The sequence below is a fragment of the Microcaecilia unicolor genome, chromosome 6, assembly GCF_901765095.1.
Source record: "Microcaecilia unicolor chromosome 6, aMicUni1.1, whole genome shotgun sequence".
Taxonomy (NCBI): domain Eukaryota; kingdom Metazoa; phylum Chordata; class Amphibia; order Gymnophiona; family Siphonopidae; genus Microcaecilia; species Microcaecilia unicolor.
In genome coordinates, this window is record NC_044036.1 from 184099743 (window position 1) to 184125183 (window position 25441).

Genomic DNA, 25441 nt, shown 5'->3' on the forward strand with positions numbered 1-25441 from the left:
GGCACTATCACTCTGGCCTTTGCCATCTTAAAATCACTGGATATGATTTCCTCTCGGTCCTGCTATTCTTTAGGGGCCTTTTTACTAATGGGTTGGTGCATGCCAATCCGGAACTACCACAAGAGCCCGGAGGTCATTCCCACCCCAGCGCATGCCATTTCCGGCACTGCAGGAATGTTTTTGATTTTTGTAGCACCGGAACATAACCAGCGGTAGGTAACCAGGCACATGCGCTGACACTAGCACAGGCCCCCTTTTACCACAGCTTAGTAAAAGGGCCCCTTTACTGTACTGCTCCCTTGAGATTTTAAAATCCAAATGTATGGCCCTGCATTTTTTTAGGATTAAATCTTAACTGCCATCCTTCAGACTATTCTTAACCTTCATAATAACTTTTTTCATGTTATCCACATCTTCCAGGGTGTCTACCCTGTTCCATATTGGGTATCATCTGCAGAGAGGTAAATCTTGCCTAACAGACCCTCTGCAATATCACTTACAAAATGTCGAAAAGAGCTAGGACAAGGACCTTTGTCACCTCCCACCCAACCAGTTTCTGACCCAGTCATTCATTTTAGGGACACTACCAAGGGTGATTGGTTTATTTACAAGCTGCCTACGTGGAACTATGTAAACGGTTTTGCTGAAATCTAAGTACATGCATCTGATCCTACACTTTGATTACACGGTCAAAGAAATTGATCAGATTTGTCTGACATTCTACCTCTTGTGAAACCATTCTGCCTCAAATCCTGTAATCCACTGGATTCCAGAAAATCTGTCAGTCCCTGCATTAGCAGTATTTCCATGAATTTCGTTAATACTGAGATTAGGCTTGTAGTTTCAAGCCTGCTCCTACTTCAGCTTTTGAGCGAAGAATCTGCACGTAACCAACTCTAAAGAAGCATCGAAAAGGTCAGACAATGGAGCTGCCAGGCCAGAATTTCCCTAAGTTCCATCAATATACTGTGATGTATAACCATCCAGCCCCATTGTTTTATCTACTTTGAGTTCAGCTAGCTTCTCATAAACACAGTCATCTGGAAACTGTTTGAGGTCTGCCTTACTTCCAATCTATTTCTATTTGTTTTCAGTGTTCCTACTATTGGCCCCTCACTTGTGAACACAGAACAGAAACGTTTGTTAAGCAATTCCACTTTTATTCTCCTCAGTTTCTGCATATTTTTTTAAATTATTGTTTCTACTTATTTATTGGGATTTATTAACCGCCTTTATGAAGAGATTCACCCAAGGCGGTGTACAGCAGGTAACATCAAACTTACAATTTTGTTAACAGCATAACCAAGAATAAACAACCAAGAATAAACATAAATGCAATAAATGAGGTAAACTTGAAAACAGTAAGTTGAAACCTAATAATAGAACTACCGTGAAACAGTACCCAAATTATACACATTTAAAAAGACTGGAATTCAAATACCAGAGATATAATACAACATTTGCATAATACTAATGATGCACCTAATAAGCATGCATTAGAACATTCAACTAACACAGATTTTCTGCCATGTAGCTGAGGGACCAAGAGCAGCTATATGATGGGAACAAGATGTGTGGTACATAATCAGTTGGAATAATTTGATGGTTAGTTAAACTCAAGGCAAGTTCATCGTATAAGCAAGAGATAAGTAACTGATCTAAGTTACAGTGCGTGTAGCAAGCTAGTTCAGGTGCAGAATGGGTGTATAGTCAGTCACCCTATGCACAGTTTTCCCTTCCATCCTTGAGTCTCATGGAGCCACGAGACAGTAATAGAGTAACAGACTGTAACAAGCATGAGCATTCCTATCATACAATTGCCAAAAAATAATAAAATGTTTTAACTGGCTAAGTTCTGCAGTACTGAAAATACTAATTTTCTTATTACAGCAAAACTTGAAGGTCTCCCCACGAATGCCAGTATTTCTGAGAATGCCCCCCCAGGATCATCTGTCTACATGTTTCATCTTCAGAGCTGCACTGATCCCAATCCTACTGCAATCATTGACCGTTCAAATCCAACAACTAACTTCTTCAATGAGCCTATAGTTAAAGGTGAACCGGATTCATTCAGCATTCAGGTAAAAACAACTCGAAGATATGCTGATGGATCACATATGTTCAGTGTCTACGTGAGAAGATTGTTGGACTGCTTTGATGGGTCATGAGTGTCATTAACCCCCTAATTATCTAAACTTGTACACAGAGCTAGATTTTATATATGGTGCCAAAAAAATAGATGCTGAAAAAACACTATTCTATAAGCCAGGCTTAAAGTTAGGTGTGGTTTATAGAATAGTGCCTACGCCTGGAAATCGTGCCTAACTTTAGGTGTGGCCACTTGCAGCAACTGAAACGTGGTACAAATGTACGCACCTAAATTAGGCATGTATCCCCGGTATTGTATAGCATGTGTTAATTTTAGAAACACCCACATTACGCCCAAGACCATCCCATTTCTACGCCTCCTTTTTCAGTTCGCGTGCATATTTTAGATGTGGATCCGCCACTTTGACTCACACCCATGCCCTGACTCACCTCCTCAGCTGGACTTTTTTTTTAGATACATATGAGATATTTAACATACCTCACCAGGATCATTGATTTATTGATGCGAAAGGTGGGGGTATTGGGAAAAAAAGTTATACTCAGTGTTTGGACTGCTTCGGAGGTGTCTTCCTTTTGGGCCTGGTGTAATCGTTGTTTACCCCTTGCAAATAAAATTTTTGGACGCTCTTACTCCTTGTTTGCGTTGGTCATTTGGAATTTGCTTTGCTTTCATCCCCATTGTTTTGTAATCGATTACATGTTAATGTTGTTGGAGCAGAGACACGCCAGATCTAGTCTGTGGCGTAAAAAGCTGTTTCTGATCATTTGGGAGGTTTATATTCAGTTGTTACCCCATGGGGCACATAGCCTCATTCTTAATTCTTTCTAGTCCTTTTCTCTTGCTGGGAGGGAGGATCTCCTTGCCGCCACCTTATTTCTGCTGTGGTTTTTTTTATTGGAGGGGAGGTGTTGGTAGATAGCCTTATTATTTGTCTCAAATGCACATGGGACTAATAGTCGTTTAGTTGGGAGAGTTTAAGAACCCAGCTCTCTCAGTAACATATATCTCACATTGTTCTTAAGTAATTGGTTCCAGTTCACTGAGGACCCATTAGTTGCTGCTCCCTATACAGGGGGAATTGCTATTGTTCTTTCCTCAGATTCGGTCATGTCCATTAATTTCTTATGGGATATTGCTCCTGATCAGTATTCGTGGGAATGGCGGAAGGAGGGACCTAATTGCTATTGTATCTAAGCCCAAGTCAGTGCTTTTTGATTGGTCTATATTTCTTTCTTGGACCCTTTTCTCTTAACATACTAGGATGGGCGGGAGGGAGGGAAGCTAAGTGAATGGGATGGCAATGTTTGAAAAATTACTGAAGAAACTGAGTGTTTGTCTGTTGATTGTATCTTTATTTCTTTGTTCAATAAAAAATGTTTGACAAGGGTCACCAGGGGACTAAGGAAAATGTTAAAAAGAAGAGAGGAAAGAATAAAACCCTGGGGAACACCACAAGTGAGAGGATATGTGTCACGTATTCAAGAGCAGGAACTAGGTGTGTGAGCCCTTGGGCCACTGCCGAGGAACGGCAGCGGCAGGAGAATCACTCAAACACAAGACAGGGCAGACCAGAACTGGAACACAGTGGATCGGAGCCAGCCTTCGCCTACACTAGCCACCCTTCACCTGGAGTCGAGCTTCTGGCTGCAGGTGGCCGGCAGGACTTACCGGACAGGACAGGGAGGCAGGACTGCAGGACACAGCAGCAGGCTGACAAACAGGTAACACTAGAAACACTATGGGGTTCCAGGAAAACAGCAGGCAAACGAATAATCCAGAAACAATCCGGGTCTAGGCAGGCGGCAGGCAGAAGAATAGTCCAATAATAATCCGGGTCTGGGCAGGCGGCAGGCAGAAGAATAGTCCAGAGAACAAGCAGAGTAAAAGTCACCAAAAAGTAGTGCACTGCAACAACTCACACCAAAGGAACGCCTCTGAAGAACACTGTTGCAAGGCAACTAGGAACCTTACCAGGTGGTTAATAAAGGCCGGTCACAAGGGAGTTCACCAGGTATGGGTGCTGCTTGGTTCCAAAAAACTCCCAAAACAATCTGGAGAGCTGGAAGATCTGGACCGGACCAGCTTATCTTCTGGAACACGGGAAACAGTAAACCATCAATTCGCAGCATTCCCCAGGTCTAAACCCCGGGGACCAAGGTGACTGCGAGCCAGGGACCGGGGCACAACCGTGACAATATGATTCAGAAGTGATGGAAAAGGACTTAAGAACAAATGAACGACCACTAAGAAAAGAAGAAAACCAGGTGAGCACTGAACCTGCAATTCCAATAGAGGCGCGAAAGGAGACTGGTCTACAAAATCAAAGGCTGTGGAGCGATTGAGAGACACTACTGAACAAACTTCGCCCCTGTCAAGAACTGAGTGCAGATCACATAGGATAGATGTAACCACGGTTTCAGTGCTGTTATATTGCCTAAACCCTGCTTTCTGCAGAGTTTTGAGTTGAACTTCCAACTCCCCAGAACTCTCAGGTTCTGGTCAGTCTGTGCTCTCTATCTACCAAGGCTCACCTGTCTTTTTACGTATTATGGATGAAACATGGGGCAGATATGTTAGTTACTGAAGTGGATTCTGCAATACCTGATAACCACTTTGGGAAAGAATTTTCTTTGTTACAGTCTGAGGAAGTAATGGCATTGCTGACAAAGGCCCCCTTTGCTTCTGGTGCAGTAATGCCAACAAAGCCCATTAAAAGTGAACAAGCTTTGCTGGCTTTACCACACGTCAGCCGCTAGTGCATCTTGATGAAAGGTGGCCTAAGTTCTCAAAGTCTCATTCAGGCTTATTTTCGAAACAGAAGGGTGCCCATCTTTCAACACAAATCGGGAGATGGGCGTCCTTCTCTCAGGGTCGCCCAAATTGGCATAATTGAAAGCCAATTTTGGGCGTACCCAACTGCTTCCTGTCGCGGGGATGACCAAAGTTCCCGGGGGCATGTCAGAGGCGTAGCGAAGGTGGGACTGGGGAATGCTTAACAGATGGGCGTCCTCGAGCGATAATGGAAAAAATAAAGTTGTCCCTGAGGAGCACTTGGGCAACTTTACTTGGTCCATTTTTTCTTACGACCAAGCCTCAAAAAAGTGCTCGAACTGACCAGATGGCCACTGGAGAGAATCGGAGATGACCTCCCCTGACTCCCCCAGTGGTCACTAACCCCCTCCCATCCTGAAAAAAACAACTTTAAAAACTTTTTTGCCAGCCTGAAATGTCATACTCAGGTCCATTGCAGCAGTATGCAGATCCCTGGGGGGGGGGGGGGGGGGGGGGGTATGTGTGTGTCAGCAGAGGCATAGCGAAGGCATGGACATCCTTCTTTCAAACATTTTGGATGTCCTGAACTGCCCTCCCCCCACAGGGACGGCCAAATTTAAAGGGAGTGGAGTGGAGGAGTGGCCTAGTGGATAGAGCACTGGACTTGCAATCCAGAGATGGCCTGTTCAAATCCCACTGCTGCTACTTGTGATCTAAAATCCAAACAAATAAAGGGGATGTCAGAGGCATGGCAAAGGCATGGACATCCTTCTCACAGAAACATCCACATTTTGGACGTCCTCAACTGCGGTCGCAGGGACGGAGGCATAGTGAAGGATGTCCTTCACCCATAGTCAAAAAAAAAAAAAAAAAAAAAGAAGACATCCCTGAAGAGCACTTGGACGTTTTCACCTGGACTTGTGTTTTTATAAGATTGTAGACGGCTATTATACACGCAGCTTGTCCGCATGTAAGAAGCCATCTTTGGCATGCGGAGAGCAGCCACGCTGTCGCATTCTCGAGGCCACTGGGAATCGTGAGCCCTTGGGCCCCTGCCAAGGAGCGGCAGAGGCAGGCAAGACCATCTTGGAACCGGACATACGGAAGAACAGGACTGGAACTCGGGATCGGAAGTAGGCAACTGGAACCGGCAGGACAGGATCTGCTTCACCTGCGCTTGGCCACCGTTCCGCTAGAGTTGAGCTCTAGCGTGCAGGTGGCCAGCAGGACTTGTAGGACAGGGCCGGAACTGGAGAACCAGAGGACCCACCCTGGGTCTAGGAAACACGAGGGAGACTAGACTAGGAACTAAACTCAGACAGGGAGCTGCTGCACCGCCACTAGCAAGAACCAGAAGGCAGACCAAGGAGACAAGACATACGAAGGCTAGCAGGAGCAAAGACTAGGGCAACATGCCAGCAAGGCAGACTGGGGATCAGGGAATACCCAGCGGGTAAACCCACTAGCTAGGAAGCAGCAGGAAACAGGGACCATGCCCTGGCAATAAACACTAGCTAGACAGAGACAGGATTCAGGATATACACACAGGAAATACAAGCAGGGTAAGCACACAGACTAGGCAAGGCAGGATTCAGGACATACACTCAGGATATACAAGCAGGGTTCAGGATAGGCAACAGAGCGAACAGAGTAAACCAGGAAGAACAGGCCAAGGGTCTTGGGCCGGCAGCAGAGCAAACAGAGTAAACCAGGAATATCAAGCCAAGGGTCTGAAGCCACAGCCACTCCACACACCAAGTGGGAACTCACAAAGGCTGAGGCTTCACATGCAGACAGAGAACAAACACGGACAGAGGCTTCACCCCAAACACAGAGTAAGCCAGGAACAGAGGCTTCACCCCAAACACAGGATAAGCCAGGAACAGAGGCAGGGAAGACCCCCCACAGAAAGACAACAGACACAGAAAGAAGCTGGGCTGGAACCCAGAGAGAGGCTAAGCAGTAGTGCAGCAGACACTTACTAACCTGACCTGGCCTAAGAGCAACACTTCATGCAAAGGCACTGACTGCGAGCACCGCACTTCCTTATGAAGGCTCTCACTGATGAGTCACCAGCAGTAGGACAGAAGCAGGAAGTACACTGACCCCAAAGAGAGGCTTGACACACATAGGAAGTGAGCCCACAGGAAAGACAAGCAGGAGCCATCTTGGAAGCTGGCACAGAGCCGGTGGCAGCCATCTTAGATGCTGGCTCCCCAGAGAGACATAGCCCACACAGGTGAGATCTAGTGAAGCAATCAGGTTCATGCTGGAAGCAGCCAGCACACCAGGACAGAGACAAGACTAACCCAAACACAGACAGAAGCCAGCAGAGCTGCTGACCCCCAGAAAGAAGGTAAGGCTGAGGGTGGTCACGGCCACAGACGTGACACACGCATAATGCTTGGCTGCTCTGCAGTGGCTTCCCCTCCTTAGGAAGAAAATCGTGTGCAAATGAGCTAACAGCAAGCAGCTCATTTGCATGCAATTTCCTTCATGCATGCCCATTCCTTTCCGAATCGCTAAGGGATCGGTACGGGAAGAGCTTTTTCCATTCAGTTAGTGCATCTGGCTAAAGGTAAGGGAGCTAAGTACCTGGGAGCAATTTGTGAAGTCCACTGCAGTGCCCCCTAGGGTGCCCGGTTGGTGTCCTGGCATGTCAGGGGGACCAGTGCACTATGAATGCTGGCTCCTCCCACTTGGCTTGGATTTGGTCGTTTCTGAGATGGGCATCCTTGCTTTCCATTATCGCTGAAAATCACAAACGACCAAGTCCTGGGGACGACCATCTCTAAGGTCGACCTAAATTTGCTGATTTGGGCGTCCCTGACCGTATTCGATAATACGGGTTTCCCCGCCCCTTGCTGGAGCCGTCCTGCGAGGACGTCCCCAGGAAAACTTGGCCGTCCCTTTCGATTATGCCCCTCATTGTGACCTAGATGTCTGTCCAACTCATATGTTAAAAAGTACTCTTCCTCTTTTTAAAGAGTGGTTTTATTCAACATTATCAGGCTATTTGGAATATTTCCAGATTTTATGGGCAATATATTATTTCTTCAGATATTTGTGGTTTGATTAATTATGGTTTATAATTTCTTTACTTATACCCCACTTATAAGTAGGCGATATACAAAATTCACGGCCATCGGGGGGGGGGGGGGGGGGGTAAAATTCCCTAGGCCCAGCCTCCAAGGGGGGGCCTGGGCCTGGTAGTGGCAAGTTTCTTCCTGCCTGCCTGCTTCTGGGTCTGCCCTCTCCTGCTCCCATGTGCCGCCCAGGACCCGGATGATTGTAAACGTGATATCACGTTAATGAAATCATCTGGGTCCCGAATCCAGGCACACGGGAGCAGGAGAGGACAGACCAAGGGAGCAGCAGTCAGAGACAGAAAGGTAAGGGGGCCCGAGTTTTGGGGGGCGGCGCAGGTGGGTGGGTGGGGGGGGTGCAGTGCGGCAGTCCGGTCCTGCCCCAGGCCTGACTGTGTCTTTTGGCGGCCCTGACAAAATCACATACATAAAACTGAAAATGGTAGGACTATAGCAAAAACCACTATATTCACTAAGGTTATAGTAATCTCTGTTCCTATATGTTGTCTTCTTATTGCCTTTGGCATCACATTACCTTTATTTATTCTGTTTATAGATAACACTCAGTAGTACTGCTGCCTTTGATACTGAAGTTGTGAATCAGTACCAGCTCATCTTAAAAGTAACATGCAATGAAACAGAACTTATTGGGCAACTCTTCGTTCAAGTGACGCCTTCTGAGGAGCCCCAGTGTGAAGAGAAGTTTGCAAGCATTGGTAAGGAGTGAAGGGAGGACACTACAGTATCAAAAATCAAGTATCGTCTTTATTGGATATATTGCTAAATGAGAAATATCTAAAGGATCGATGTTCAAAGTGATTTAAAGGGCCAGGAGAGGCTCTTGACTGTTTAAATCGCTTGCCTAGATAACAGCGGATATCACTGCTGAATATTTGCATTTAACACCTAAGTCGAAACTGGCTAAATTATGTGCAGTCCAGGGGCAGAGTCCACGATCGTACACAAGATCATCAACGCAGATGCCCCACTGTACATGGCCAACCTTGTGGACCTACCACCCAGAAACGCCAAGAGATCAGCCCGCAAATTCCTCAACCTGAATTTCCCTAGTTGCAAAGGAATTAAATATAAGCAGGCATACGCCTCTACCTTCTCCTTCAGAAGTACACAGATATGGAACAGGTTACCCCCAGCCCTAAAAACCGTAGACAACCCAAGTAACTTCCGCAAATCTCTGAAGACACATCTCTTCAATAAAATCTACAAGAACAAACCTTAGACACAAATTCACCTCCCAATGTATCCTACCTAACACCACCCTCTCTAATTCCACATCCTTTTTCTGCATACTTTTAATTGTATCCATTATTCTGTCATGGCTTTGTCATAACAACACTCTGTAAGCCACATTGAGCCTGCAAATAGGTGGGAAAATGTGGGGTACAAATGCAATAAATAATAATAATAAATAATTTATATGGTTAAGTGGCGATATTAAACCGTATAAATATGATTATATAAAACGCAGTCCTATCTTTATACGGTTAACCTTATGTAGTTAAGTGTTAAAAATTGTAGTTAACTCCATTAGTGTTAGCCGGCCACATATGCCCAGTTATTCAATGCTGGTGCCGGCATTGAACATCCAGGGTTATTACTGGCAGCAGCCAATAAATGCTGACTGCTGCCGGCTGCGTATTTACCCCTAAGTGGTTTACAATCTATAAACAAAATGTTATATTCCTATTGGTTCAGAGGCTTCTTGGATGGTAGATCGTATTGGGTCAAAGTGAATACAGACATCCCAAAACTGTAGAAACAGATGTTCCACAGGGTTCCCCGCATTCTTCGGTACTATTCAATGTTTTTCTCCGATCCTTAAGTTCATAGTTAAACAGAAATGGCTTTCTCCACTACATCTACGCCGATGACATCTCAGTGATAACCCCCATCCAATCAGTTCTCAGAATTGACGTGTCTGGGACCCATTAATGTATCAACTTATTAGAAAAATGGATGCATGCTCATAAGTTAAAACGGAATATGAAAAAACCCCCAAATTTTTATGTTTTAACTCAAAGCCAGAGCAAACCCCCAAGTTAATTACCATCAATCAAGTGGACTTTACTCTTTCTCCTACCATTAAACTCCTAGGCATTCAAACTGACTGCGCTCTTTCCCTGGAGGCACAAGTTAACACCTTGGCCAAAAATGTTTTTTCCTAATGAGAAAGCTCCTCAACATTCTGAAATGCTTTGAAATCAGTCAATATGAACGGTTGGTACATTCGCTGATACTATCATCTCTTGATTACTGTAACTAGCTCCACACCATTCGGAAATACAGTGCAATCCGCTTAAGTGCAAGGGTCTGGAACCAAAGAAATGCATGCAGTTAACCAGAGCGTGCACTTAACCGTTGTGACCCAAAGAAGCTTGACATCTGATAAACATATGTACAGTATTTATTTAATTTATTTATTTATTTGTAGCATTTGTATCCCACATTTTCCCACCAATTTGCAGGCTCAATGTGGCTTACATTTGCCGTAATGGTGGTAGCCATTTCCGGGTAACATAATTACAAGTGGTATTGCGTTAAGGTGCATACATACATTTGCCGTTATGACGGTTGCCATTTCCGGGTAACAGTTACAAATGGTATTGCATTAAGGTGCATACATACATAACATACATGGAACATAACGTATATGGAACAGATCATGGTATATATATATACTATGTTCATACATACATGGTAAAGAAGAATAATTTATGGTATTGCATGAAGGTTCCTGAGTAATAAATTGGATTGTAACATACATTAGGTCATCAACTATAGAGAGACCCTATTCAACATAAGGTTTAAAGTGGTTTTGCTTGATCATTAATATCAAAGGGGTTGTTCAGTCATGTGATAAGAGTTTGGTTTTGTATAGATCGTGTATGGCGTTATTATATCGTATTTAAGATGGATGTTTATGGTATGCCTTCTTGAAAAGATATGTTTTCAGTGGCCTTTGGAAGACAGGTATGTCTTGCGTTGTTTTTATGGCCTTCGGTAGTGCATTCCATAGCTGCATTCTGATGTATGAGAAACTGGTCGTATATGTGGATTTATATTTTAGCCCTTTACAGTTAGAATAATGGAGATTGAGGAATGTGTGTGATGATCTTTTTGCGTTCCTAATAGGTAAGTCTATAAGGTCTGACATATAGGCCGGAGCTTTCCCGTGAATGATTTTGTGGACCAGGGTGCAAACTTTGAATGCAATTCGTTCTTTTAGTGGGAGCCAGTGTAGTTTTTTCTCTTAGGGGTTTGGCGCTTTCGTATTTCGCTTTCCCAAACATGAGTCTGGCTGCTGTGTTTTGAGCGGTTTGAAGCTTCTTGATGATTTGTTCTTTGCATCCGGCATAGATGGCATTGCAGTAGTCTAGATGACTTAGCACCATTGATTATACTAGGCTGCGGAATACTTCCCTTGGGGAAAAAAGGTTTAATTCTTTTAAGTTTCCACATTGAGTAGAACATTTTCTTTGCTGTATTTTTCGCATGATCTTCGAATGTGAGATTTTGGTCAATTGTGACTCCAAGAATTTTCAGGCTGTCTGAGACCGGAAGGGTGTAGTCTGGGGTGTTTATGGTATTGGGTTTGTTTGTGTTGTATTGTGAGGACAGGATGAGACATTGTGTTTTTTCTGCGTTTAGCTTTAGCTGGAATGCGTCCGCCCATGAGTTCATTATTTGGAGGCTGTGTGTGATTTCATTTGTGATTTCGGTTATGTCTTGTTTGAACGGGATGTATATCGTGACATCGTCTGCATAGATGTACGGGTTGAGTCCTTGGTTGGATAGCGATTTGGCTAAAGGTGTCATCCTTAAGTTAAAAAGGGTTGGTGATAGCGGTGATCCTTGTGGTACTCCACATTCAGGTTTCCATGGTGTTGACATTTTTGAGTTTGAAATCACTTGATAAGTTCTTGCTGTTAAGAAGCCTTTAAACCATCTTAGTACGTTTCCTCCGATCCCGAAGTAGTCTAGAATGTTCAAGAGTATTTGGTGGCTGACCATGTCGAACGCGCTGGACATATTGAATTGTAGGAGTAGCACATTGTTTCCAGTTCCAATTAGTTGTTTAAATTTGGTTATGAGAGTGGTTAGCACTGTTTCAGTGCTATGGTTGGATCGAAATCCTGACTGTGATTCATGTAGTATTGTGAATTTGTTTAGGTAATTGGTGAGTTGTTTGGTTACCATACTTTCCATTAGTTTTACTATCAGGGGAATGGATGCTACTGGTTGATAGTTGGTTGTGTCATGTAATTTTTTCTTTAAGTCTTTGGGTATGGGTGTAAGTAATTTATTTCCTTTGTCCTTGGGGAAAAGTCCGTGTTGCAGCATGTAGTTCAGGTGTGACGTAAGGTCTGTTATGAAGCGTTTAGGGGCGAACATTATTAGGTTACTGGGGCATATATCCAGTTTGGAGTGGGTTTTGGAGAATTTGTTGAGTGCTTGAGTTATGGTTTCTTCAGTTAGCAGATCGATCTGCAGGGTATTCACCAGGAGTAGGGTCCAGGCAATCCATAAATTTTTCGTGATCAGTGGTGTTGAGTGGTAATGTGGATCGAAGTTTTATAATTTTCTCATTGAAGTATTTGGCAAGTTGATCTGCCAATGGGGTGTCTGTGCTAGCTGTGGTAACCGGTGTGGTGTCTATCAATTTATTCACGAGTTGGTAGAGTTTATGTGCGTCTTTGTAGTCTGGTCCTATTTTGGTTTTGTAGTATGTTCTTTTGGTTTGTCTTACTGTATATTTGTATTTTCTTTGCATTTGTTTCCAAGCTTTAAGTGTATGTTCATTTTTCATTTTTTGCCATGCGCATTCGAGTCTCCTGACATGTGTTTTTAGTTTTTTCAGTTCATCGTTGAACCAAGGTATTGAGCTGTGTCTTCGTGCGGTTCTCGTTTGTAGTGGTGCAGTTTCGTCTAGTATGCTCCTGCATCTGTCGTCCCAATTTTGGAGATAGTGTTTGGAATCTGTCTGTGCTAACCATTCATTTTTGTAGATCTGTTGCCAGAAAGTAACAGGATCGATCTGCCCTCTAGTTGTGTATGTTGTGCTTTCTTGTTTGGGGTACTTTCTTGTTTGGGGTGTGTGTCTTTTTTCCGCCATTGAAGGGCTACGTTTAATTTATGGTGGTCTGACCATGGTATGGCCGTCCATTTTGTGTCTGTTAGTATAAGGTTTGAGTCTAACGATAGTTTGTGTGTAATGAGGTCAATTGTGTGTCCTTTGACATGTGTAGCTTGCATGTTAGGCAAGTTGAGGTCCCATAGTTGTAGGAAGTCTTTGCAGTCACGTGTATAGGTTGCATTAGGGTCTTCCAGGTGTAGGTTTATGTCCCCTATTATGAGTAAGTTGGAGTTGGATATACATGTGTTCGATATGAAAGCCATAAAGTTTGACTGGCATTCTTGCCAATTTCCTGGTGGTCTATAAAACAGGACCACGTTTAGATGGTCGAGCAGGTTAACATGGTGGATTCTAACTGAGGCAATTTCGAGTTTTGGTGTTATGGACTCAGCAGTTGTTGTTATGGTGAAGTGGGATCTATAGATTATTGCTATTCCACCTCCTCTTTTTTCTTTCCTTGTCCAGTGTGTAATTTTGTAGCCTGGGGGGCAAAGTTCTAGGATTATGGGGTCCTTGTGATCGTGGATCCAGGTTTCGCTGATGAGTACTAGGTCAAGATTGTCTACTGAGATCCAGTCAGTTATTGTTGTTGTTTTATTTACTACTGATCTGGCGTTTATGTATCCCACCTGAATTGTTTGGTAGGGGTCTTTTATGTTCGTAGTTGTGATTATTTTCTTAAGTTGTCTGTTCTCTTGTTGTGTAGGTTTGTTATGTACTTTCTTTCCTTTGTGATATGTTTGTCCTCGTGTTTATTATTATACATACAGTATACAGTCTCAGTTAACTGACATTAGGCTGGCTTGAAGTAATCAGTTATAGTCCTCTATACACTCTTGGGTCTGTGAGTTCCATAGGCTATGTCTGCCAGACGGTAAAAACTGTCATAGCATTGACATTCAGTGGCCTCCAGATAGGCCACCATGGTGTTGAGACTCTCCAGCGCTCTTGCAAAAGTGACAGGAGGAGGTTGTTGAATTTCATCAGCATGTGCCTCGCTGCTCATTTCTTCATCTGTTCCATCATCAGCCGTTGTTGCCTGCATGTAGGAGCATATCTCAACATCAGTGCTGTCTTCAGCTGTTTGTAGATCATAATCAACAGCTACGTAGAGATGGAAGTCCTCTTCAGTAAAACCGGCTGGGATGTCAATAACCTCTTCATCTGACGCGTTTGCAACAGCTGCACCTGTTTCGTCCCTCTCCACATCCTTAACAAACTTGCCCGCTTGTAGCAGTTCACAATTTTTGCCTGTGTAACATGATTCCAGGCTTCTTTCTGCATATGTAGGGAATCCAACAGTGATAGATTACGAGCCAGTTCAACAGCGCGTTTATCCTTCCCAGTCTGGTCATCCATAACGCTCATCAGATGACGTAGCACAAGAGCCCAATAATGTTGTTTGAAATTGGCTATTATGCCCTGATCCAGAGGTTGGATCAGAGAGGTAGTGTTTGGTGGCAGGAAGACCACCTTGACATTAGACAGCCTGACATCATCCCTGTGTGCAGCACAGTTATCACAAAGCAGCAAAATCTGATGCTTTTGTGCCCGCATTCTAGTGTCTAACTTCTTTAGCCACTGCTTCCAAATTTCCCCAGTCATCCATGAATTTGCGTTAGCCTCATATGACACAGGAAGTCACTTAACTTTCTTGAAGCAATGGGGCTGTTTGCTCTTTCCAGTGACGAGGGGTTCCAACTTCTCACTCCCATCCATATTGCAGCAAAGGAGGATTGTCAGTCGGTCCTTTGATGTTTTACCTCAAGTAGTTTTGGCATGTTTGAATGCAAGTGTTTTAGACCATTTTCGTCAGCATTGAAAATGTCACGAGGTGCAAACTCATTCAAGATGGTAGGAAGAACTGAAACAACCCAATTTTCAGCACCAAAGCCATCAGTGTCTTGTTTCTCACCATGCTGTTTCTTGAATTTTATGCTGTTCCTCTCCTGCCATCTTTCCAACCATCCAACAGTGGCTTTGAATTCAGTCAGTCCAAGACTTTCTGCTACCTGGTTGGCTTTCTTCATAAGCAGTGGACCACTGACAGGAAACTGTCTGCTCCTGACTCGAGAAAACCACCGAAGAAGAGCATCTTCTACCTCCTCAGCTTTTTCCGCCGATTTTGTTTCCGTTGTGGATTTGTATTGTTTTGTCAGTCTTCCAGAAGCTGGTCTTTCTGCTTCAAGACGTGTGAAATTTGACTGGGATTGACACCATATTCTTTAGCAATAGATGCTTGACTTTGTTTTCTAATTTTTTCAGAACTTCTATTCGTTCAGCCAGTGTTAAAGTCTTACAGTTCCGCCGCGATGACGACCCCGGTGTACACCCTAACAACATTCTTTCGCTTATTCTGCCTGTGGCAGTTAAAGAGGCAGTAAATTTGAAATCTCGTTGGTTGTCATGCGCCAATCGGCTTCCATATTACATGCGCGCGCTTATGCGGAGTCTTTCCTGCAGAGGAGCGGTCTTGAACCATGCATATAAGCAAATCTTGCACTTATCAGTGGTGCGCTAAAACGAAGTTTGTCCCCATAGAAACTGATGGTGCCAAAAACGGGACAGAAGTACGGCATGCAGGTAAACAGAGCATGCTGTTATCTGATGTACACTTAAATGGAGTGCACTGTACTTTGAAATCAGTCACTATGAACGGTCGGTCAGTACATGCGCTGATACTATCATCTCTTGATTACTGTAACTTAATATACCTGGGCTGCACAAAGACCTTAATTAAGAGACTTCAAACCATTCAAAATTCAGCAGTCAGACTAATCTTTAGGCTAACAAAATTTGACAGTGTCTTCCCTTTTTACATCAAACTACATTGGCTGCCCATTGAGGCGAGAGTGCTTTTCAAACTGGCATGTTTCCATTTTAAAACACTACAAGGACTGATTCCCAGCTACTTGTTAGCCCATTTCTGCTATTCAACCCCAACCAGAACCAGGAGACATGAAACTGCCAATTTTTTCATTTTCCTTCCATCCAAGAGTAAGAAGATACTAGCGCACTTTGATAAATCCTTAGCCATTCAAGCAGCCAGACTTTGGAAAGACATCGCCGGAACTTTTCTCCTTCACAACCTTACCTCATATTTCAAAAGAAGATAAAAACTCTTATTTAAGAAATATGTACTATAAATAGACCTCTGCTTGCCTCCAAAGTAACCATTGTAATTCTCAGAGGAATGCTCTGATATCTACATCCCTATAAGATGTTTGTAAACTGGTTAGAACTGAAAAGGTGTTAGCAGGATATAAGCCCCAAATGTAATGTAATAGATGTGAGCTTTAGGATTTGGTGGGACATATTTATGTACCTCAGGGGTTACCTTGGTCCCCCACCCTGTTTCATGTCTTCTTGCATTCTCTGGGATGTGAATTGGAAAAACAGGGATTTAAAACCTACAGTCACGCTGATGATGTTACAGTTTTAATTCCAAAATATACTACATGACAATTAGCATTGCCTAATATACAGAAAGGTAGAGAGGGGCATTTTTGATGTGATGTACAAATGGTGAAATAAAATGTTTAAAAAAAAAAACTATTAAAAATGCAAGTCCATAATGGAAGAAATAAATATATGTGTTCCGATATGAAAAAATACTCCCAAAAAAGCTTAGAAAGAGGATGCACTGCAAAGTTATAGACGTTCTGAGATAAACGTCTTCACTAATCAGAAATACACTACTCAAAACATGCAACGGTGGTACTGGTCCCCATGTTGAGAAAACGTCTGCAGCAATGGCACCATGTTCTTTCCACATGCAAAACATTCATATATATCTCTTCCTCAGTGTGGAAGTCATACTTCTTCACAGGGAGCCTAATTTTAGTCTGCCAAAGACCAGGGGTGGACTGACCATTCGAGCAACTGGGCAGTGCCCAAGGCTCCAGAGGGCCCAGAGGCTCTGTCTAGTTGCCATTGTCCACTGCTGCAGCCACACACTACAGCTGTCAGTGTCAGCTGCCCTGGTGGTCTAGTGGCTGCTGCCGCCGCACATTACAGCCATCCTGGCAAAGTGACGATTATCCCCGCCACTCCTTTAAACTGTAGAGCCACCGCCCGCCACAGACAACAGCAGCAGTGGCATGCTCAGCAGCAGTATGGAAGAAGGTTGGAAAGGGGAGTCAGAGGGACACGCTGGGCATGAGGAGGGTAGAAGGGGAGATCGGAGAACATGATGGACATGGAGGAAGGTAAGGGATGTAGGGGCGGTGGTAGCATGTGGGGGAGCGGCGGTAGCATATGGGGGGGCCAGGGGTGGCGTGTGGAAGGCCCATATTACTCTCAGTCCACCCCTGCCAGAGACAGAGCTCCTAGTCCTCCTGTGCTTCAAGAAATTTTCAAGCACCACCACCACCTGCCATCCCACAATGTCTCCATAAGGGCATGGAGATCGATTAGAGGCAGCCTGGAAAGATGAGTATGAAGCAGTGCCCCCCCGCCCCCCCGGGATCACAGTACCACTCATGTGCAAGCACCATACATAGGCAGGGTCACATATAGTGAGGTCCCTTTGTTGTTGCAATACATGTTATTGATTTTTCATAAGAAAGAATATCAAAACATTGGTGAAATCAGAATGTCCAGAATATCCAATGACAAGTAATTATGTGGCCCCCTCCACTAAGCATTCAGTGCAGAAATGAGGGGCTGCACATATCTGGACCCCCTACCTCCCCCCCCCCCCCCCAGCATCCTGCTCCATGCCTACATACATTACATTACTTTTTACAGTCCGCTTCTACTCAGTGTAGAAGCAAACTGGCAGACCCTGTGAATTGACATCCGTTAAGACTAATAATAAATTATATAGAACAAAATTTATCATCACTTTCTTATTGATAAAAACTTCTTTAAAAGGAAAAGTTTTGAATGCCCTTTTAAAATCAAGAAAATTCTGAGTTTTTCTCAATTGTAGGAGAAGTGAATTCCATACCAGAGAGGCAGAAAAAATGGTCCTATGTCTACTCGGATTAGGATAATGGAGCAGTAAATTATCTTGGAGGCCTCTGTCTTTATTACCCATAGGCTTTCATTGGCCATGTCCCACCAGACAGGAAGTGATGAAAGCGAGGGCGAGACCTGGCCGATGGAAGCCTGCAGGGCTGGTGCAGGCAGCAATAACTAAATCACTGCAGGCGCTGGGGATGCCTATAAGGTACACCAGGGAGGGACAGGGTTCAGCAACAGGCGGTCAGATGCTAGAATGCCGTGGAGGAGGAGAGATGCTGATGTGGGGTAGGTGAAAATAAAATATCTCTATATTTTGTTATACCTCGGGGGGAGGGAGAGCTGTGGAGTTCCATGCTGTGGGAGGACCCATCTAAGTTAGCTCTGGGCCCATCCAAAATACTGGATCTGACTACACCACTGCCTCCCAGCAGCAGTGCACATGCTCCACAGAAAGGCTGCCATGCCATCCTCTGTCCACCATGGCCACCTCAGCTCGCACAGCACCTGCACTGTGTAATGCTTTCTTCCCAACCCCCTCACCCCCCCCCCCTCCAATCTGGCAGTAGCCATCTGTCACAGGCAGTGCTTTTTTTGTAGAAAAAAGTGCCGGTACTCATTATGGGCGGGGTCACCACATATGGCTCCACCCCGATTATAGCCACACCCACATTAGCCACAACCCTTATACCAGCCATGGTGCATATAAATAGACATCATTGAAAATATTGTATAGGAGAAAAAAATAACGTGATTTTTTTTTCATTATAAATAAATTCTGTAAGTTGTTATAGCTCAAGTATACCCTGTGCAAAATAAGACAGCAGAAGTAAATTCTCAGAATGGAAATATTCCAAACACTAAAATGAAAATAAAATGATTTTTTTCTACCTTTGTTGTCTGGTGACTTTGTTTTTCTATCCATATTGGCCCCAGTCTCTGATCCTGCTGCTCTCTATCTGTTCTCTTAACTCCGTTTCCATGGCTTCCTTTCCATTTATTTCTTTACTTTCCTCCTTTCTTCTTCATTTCTTGCCCGACATCCATAAGTAAAAGCTGGGTCCTCCTCCGTGGAATTGACTGGAGGAGGTATAACGTGGATCCAGCTTTTGCCTATTTTCTCCACCATGTGCAGTTTTTCTCCTTTCTTCCCTTTTCCTCATCTCCATCCATGTGAATCTTCTTTTTTCTTTTCTCTCCTTCATCCATGTCCAGCACTTCTCCTCTCTCCTCCCCTCCATCCATGTCCAACATGTCTCTTCTTTCCCCTGCCCTCCCATATCCAGCAATTCTCCTCTATCCCCTGTCCAGCGATTCTCCTCTTTCCTCTTCCCTCCCCTCTCATCCATGTCCGATTCTCCTCTCTACCCTGCCCTCCCCTTCCAACCATGTCCAGCGAATCTCTCTTCACTGACCTCTCCTCCCATCCATGTCCAGTATGTCTCTTCTCTCCTCTGCCCTCCCCTCTCATCCATGTGCAGAGAGTCTCCTCTGCCCCCTGTCCTCCCCTCCCATCCATGTCCAGTGATTCTCCTCTTTCCCCTGCCCTTCCATCCCATCCATGTCCAGCAATTCTCTCTTCCCTGCCCTCCCATCCATGTCCAGCATGTCTCCTCTCTCCCCTGCCCTCCATGTCCAGCAAGTCTCCTCTCTCCCCTGCCCTCCCCTCCATGTCCAGCAATTCTCTCTCCCCTGCCCTCCCCCCATCCATGTCCAGCGATTCTCCTCTCTTCCCTGCCCTCCCCTCCATGTCCAGCATGTCTCCTCTCTCCCCTGCCCTCCCCTGTCCATGTCCAGCATTTCTCCCCTCCATGTCCAGCGATTCTCTTTTGCCCCTATTCTTCCCTCCCATCCATGTCCAGGATTCTCCTCTGCCCTCCCCTCCAATGATTCTCCTTTGCCCCTATCCTTCCCTCCCATCCATGTTCACCGATTCTCTGCCCTCCCCTCCATGTCCAGTGATTCTCCTTTCCCCCCTATCGTCCCCCTCCCTTCCATGTCCAGCGACGCGACTCACCCCAGCCTCCACCTACCCCCCCCCCCCGCGAGATCGTTCCAGGAGACAGTGAAACCAGCAAGCAGGTGGGCTCACCTCCTCCTCACTTCCCTGCCCTGTCTCAGCTGCACAGCGTCCACTTCCGCGTTCGTCGCTGACTCGCTTCGCTTCCCTTCCCTGCCGACTGCCGTAGTCTCAGCACAGCGTCCCGCCCTAGCGGAAAGGAAATTACATCAGAGGAAGGCGGGACACTGTGCTGAGACTACGGCAGGGAAGGGAAGCGAGTCAGCGACGAACGCGGAAGTGGACGCTGTGCAGCTGAGAGAGGGCAGGGAAGCGAGGAGGAGGTGATCATGCCTGCTTGCTGGTTTCACTGTCTACAGGGTTTGCGCTGGGACTTCGCTTAAATATTAAATTTGCAGGGGGAAAAAACAGAAAATTGGTGAGCTGAGGGCCGGCAGGTGAGCTGGTCCTCAGAAAAAAGGTGCCGGTATGCCGTACCGTTGCATACCGGCACAAAAAAAGCACTGGTCACAGGCTATGTGAGGTTCATTGCACAACATGTCTTAAACAAAAATAATGTATGTGACGCAGAGAAGGCCCATCACCTGAACCCTGTCTCCACCTACTTTTATTTTATAGAAGATTCGGCATACACAGGGATCTTGAGGTGCTCAGGCACCATTATCGTAACATACAATGGGAACATCCAGGCCTCATCTGGTGCATGAGGGAGCGCCTCAGGGCCCGATGTAAATACCACTAACATTGCACCCCTATAGCAGCTCTGTCCTGGATCAAGGCCTGAGTATGCAGCTACCTTCATTACAGTATGTCCCCAACCCCCATATCCACTAGACTGCGCTACAGCCAAACCCAAATCTATGAGATGATATGGAAAGGAAGGGGGGAAGGGGAGGGATGTTGGACAGCACCCTCCTGTGACCCAAGGAAATGTAGCCAGCATGTCACACACAGCTACCAGCAAGAAAGAGAGGGTTCAAAATATAACAACAAAAGAAAAAAAGCACAAAAGGGCCTCCAGAACTGGAACGATGACACTGTCTTTATGAAGATGACCCTGCCTCAGGGGTCAAGATAAATGCTTTGCAAGTCTTACAGTTGCTTCATGAATTCCCATGGCTTGCTCTCAGTGCAGGAGAGTGAAGGCTGACCTCTTGCTGAGTTGCCATGAGGGGGAGCTTTGAATACAAAGAGAATCCTTTTTTAACTAAAGGCTTGTTCTGCATGTGTCACCAGCATTCCACATTTAGACTGTCTGAGAAAAGATCATACAGAAGAATAATCAATTTGCAGAAAGAACATTCTGGGCTCCTTTTCCACAGAGAGTCAGTCAGAATATAGGACACATAGGACAGGGGTGAGCAACCTGTGGCATGAGAGCTGAATGTGACCTGCAAGACTATGTAAACACTACTATCCTGGTTTGCAATCAGAAGGAAAAAGATCAGAGAGGATTAAGAAGAAAGGAAATCCATCCTGGATTAATGCAGATTTATATATTAAGGAATTCAGAAACAGCTGCTGCAACAGGTGGTTTATCATATCCACTCCTCATTCTGGAATGGGTGGAATGCTGCAGACCTGAATGCGGTTTCTTGACACGAAGCAATTGTAAGACTCGCAAAGCATTTATCATGACCCCTGAGGCAGGTGCTGTTGAGCGCCGAAATACAGCCCGTGTTGGGTTATCTTAATAAAGACAGTGTCGTCGACACACAGCTACCAAGCACATTGTAGCAGCTATGGCAGGGTAAATAAAATTGTAAGCAGAAAGAATCACAGTGGGAATCAAACCCACATCCCCTGCATTGAGGGCCTACAGTCCTAAACCCTACGCTACCCACATACCTGACAAAGGAATGTGCAAGGAGGGCAGTCAGAGCACAAATTGCCACCCAAAGGGATGGTTGCACATGGGTCACACCCCACAATGATTGCATATAGCATTGTGAGGGCCAAGGTTAGGTATGCTGCCTTGTGAAACATCCCTCAAGGCCCAAGCTGGGGGTGCTTCAAAACTTTACATGATATTGGCACACAAACCCCTCTTTAGGGAAACTACCACCTATGCATACCCCTTCCACTCACTTACCCCAAGAGCATGCCCATGAGTCATGCAGTAATGTGTAATCACTGGCATCTGTGAGGGCCCCAAGCCAGCTAGCTTGATTATATCACAAATAGATACCCCCAAACCTAGGTTTATCACCTTGCAGGATGTAAAATGTCTACATAAAACAGAGATTGTAAGCTCTTTGAGCAGGGACTGTCTTTCTTCTATGTTTGTGCAGCGCTGCGTATGCCTTGTAGCGCTATAGAAATGCTAAACAGTAGTAGTAGTAGGAATTAAATAAGTGGCTTGAATCTTGGTGTAAAGAAGAAGGTTTTAGATACATAGGAGGATGGGGTAGTACGTGGAAAAATAACAGGCTGTACTGTAATGATGGGCTATGTCTTTCTGAAAGTTTCTGTGACAGGAAAAAGGATCCTTGGGGAGAAATTCAGACAGTTTATTTCTAGACATTTAAACTAGAGGGTGGGGATGACAAAAGGAAGTGAAGGAATTCAGAAAGTCACCCCCAGAAAAAAGCATGATGGCAGAGGGAAAGATAATGTAAATATAGAAACTCATTTAGCACATGGAAAGCAATGAGCATAAATGCTTGTGGCCTAAGTAAAAAGGTTCAAGATGGGCAAGCCCTGATGTTTGAGGAAAACATGGATATTATTCCTATTACAGAGACATGGTTCAATGCAGTGGCGTACCAAGGGCGGGGCGGTGGGGGCGGTCCGCCCCAGGTGCACACTGCTGGAGGGTGCAGAGAGCAGCTGCGTGCCTGTCGGCTCCGCTGGTTCCCTGCTCCTTCTGCCCCGGAACAGGTTACTTCCTGTTCTGGGGTAGAGGGAGCAGGGAGCCAGTGGAGACGACAGCTGCGCGGCTGCTCCCAACAGCTAAGAATGCACCGGGGGGGGGCTTGATGTGTCGGGGGGGGGGGTCATTGAGCCGGGGGGGGGGTCGTGCTGCACCCTGGGGGGGTGGACACCGCTGCACCCGGTGGGGGGGGGGGTGCGCAGCGACAATCCGCCCCGGGTGGCAGCCGACCTAGGATCGCCACTGGTTCAATAATTCCCATGAATGGAATTTGACCATACCAGGCTATTATTATTATTAACATTTGTATAGCTCCAACAGACGCACGCAGCGCTGAACACCTGACACAGAGAGACAGTCCCTGCTCGATAGAGCTTACAATCTAAAAATACAGACAGACAAGACAATTAAGGGCAAGGAAAGTACTGGGTGAGAAGGAACAAGGATAGGGGAATTGAGTAGTGGTTAGGAGCCAAAAGCAGTGGTGAAAAGGTGGGTTTTCAGCATAGATTTGAAAACAGGTAGAGATGGAGCTAGGCGTACAGGCCGCCCCCGGGGCTATAATCTTTTTAGGAAGGATAGGGAGGGCCAAAGTGGTGGAGGAGTAGTGCTGTATGTGAAAAACAATATCAGAGCAGCTGAAATGTGGGGAACCTGGGGAAAGGAAGAAGCTATATGGAGCATCCTGGAAAGAGAAGACGCAACCTGTATCCACACAAGTGTATCTACAGACCTCCAGCACAAATGGAGAAGCTAGACAAGGATCTGATAGAAGATATTCAAAAGCTTGGTATGAAAGGGGAGGTGCTATTGTTGGGAGATTTGCCAGATTGACATGGGATTGGCATGTCCCATCAGGGCCGCCGAGAGGGGGGGGCAGGGGGGACAAAGTTCCCCGGGCCCGGGCCTCCAAGGGGGGGGGGTCTAGCGCCGCAGTCCCACCTGCTCTCCGTCGTCAACTGTCTGCCACCGGGCCGGGCCCCCTGCATTGAAATCACAGCGCCTCTCAACTCTGTGTAAAAGTGCTGCAGGCAGCAGGGCAGCAGATCGCCCCTTCGGGCCTCCTTCCCTCCCTGTGTCCCGCCCTCATCTGACGTAACTTCTGCAAGGGCGGTACAGAGGAAGGGAAGGAGGCCCGAAGGGAAGCGATCTGCTGCCCTGCTGCCTGCAGCGCTTTCACAGGAAGGTGAGAGGCGCTGTGATTTCAATGCAGGGGGCCCGGCCCAGTGGCGGACAGAGGGGGGGCGGATGGAGGGGGGAGCAGCGACCTCGGGGGGGGGGGCCTCGGGGGCAGGGCCCCCGGGGCAGCCTTTTCCCAGGCCCGGCCCAGTCTCTTGGCGGCCCTATGTCCCATTGGCAGAATCAGAAAGAAGTAGAGAGATTGTGGATGCCTGCCAAAGTGCCTTGCTCAGACAAATGGTGACAGAACCCACGAAGGAAGGGGTCGACACTGGTTATAGTGATCACAAATGGAGGAAGTGTTTCCAATGTCCGTGTGGGTGCCCACCTAGGTAATAATGATCATCATACGATATGGTTTGATATAAGAGCAAAAGTGGAGTGCAGACACACAAAATTCAAAGTACTGGATTTCAGACATACTGATTTTAGTAAAATGGGGGAATACCTGAAGATGGAACTCATGGCATGGGTAGGCATAGGTGAAGTGGAAGCACAGTGGTCCAAGCTGAAAGCTGCTATAAATATGGCAACTGATCTTTACGCAAGGAAAGTAAACAAAAACAAGAGAAACAGGAAGCCCATATGGTTCTCCAAACAAGTAGCTGCTAACTGAAGACTCCTGGCATCTCTCCCTTCTCTTTCCCTGGCAACTGGGAGTATCTTAGTTGCATTCCCCCAAGCCCCCACTAACTTTTAAATCCTTCTCTTCTTCACCAGCAGCAAGCAGGGACTCAAACCTACTACTTGTGCCAGCCCTGAGCCTTCCCTCTGACACAACTTCCTGTTCGTAGGACCAGGAATTTACACCAGAGGGAAAGCTCGGGACCAGCATGAGCAGCAGGTGTGAGTTGCTGCCCGCAAAGAAGAGAAGGTTTTAAAAGGTCTTGGGGGCTTGGAGGAATGCAGTTGAGACCGCGATTGCCAAAGGGAGGGGAGGGAGAGATGCTGGGCAGGGGGCGGGGTTTTCATGAGCACCCACCTTGGGCTCATACCTGCCCAAAATTGAGTATCTGGCTACGCCCCTGGCTTAGTGACCGATCTTAATGCCCTCGACATACATACACTTGAAGCAATTATTTACAACAGGTACATTATTATTCAACACTTTAAAAATCAATAATAGCATCTTGTATTGAATCGTCCACTAAGTAGGAAGTCAATGAAATCCAGTCAGCTCTGGAGATATACGAATGATTTGAGTAGCAGCATTTTGAACTACTATGAGGAAAGACTAAGGAGGCTAGGGCTTTTCAGCTTGGAGAAGAGACGGTTGAGGGGA

The 25441-nt window shown here is 45.7% G+C and overlaps 1 protein-coding gene across 1 annotated transcript in view; it reads left to right on the forward strand.

Moving 5' to 3' along the window:
• The window catches only part of LOC115472489 (cadherin-related family member 4-like), a 252344-nt gene that overhangs the window by 45015 nt on the left and 181888 nt on the right, over nt 1-25441 (forward strand). Inside the window, 2 exon segments of the mRNA XM_030206781.1 lie at nt 1891-2081; nt 8525-8684. Of these exon segments, the coding sequence (XP_030062641.1) occupies nt 1891-2081; nt 8525-8684 (351 nt within the window).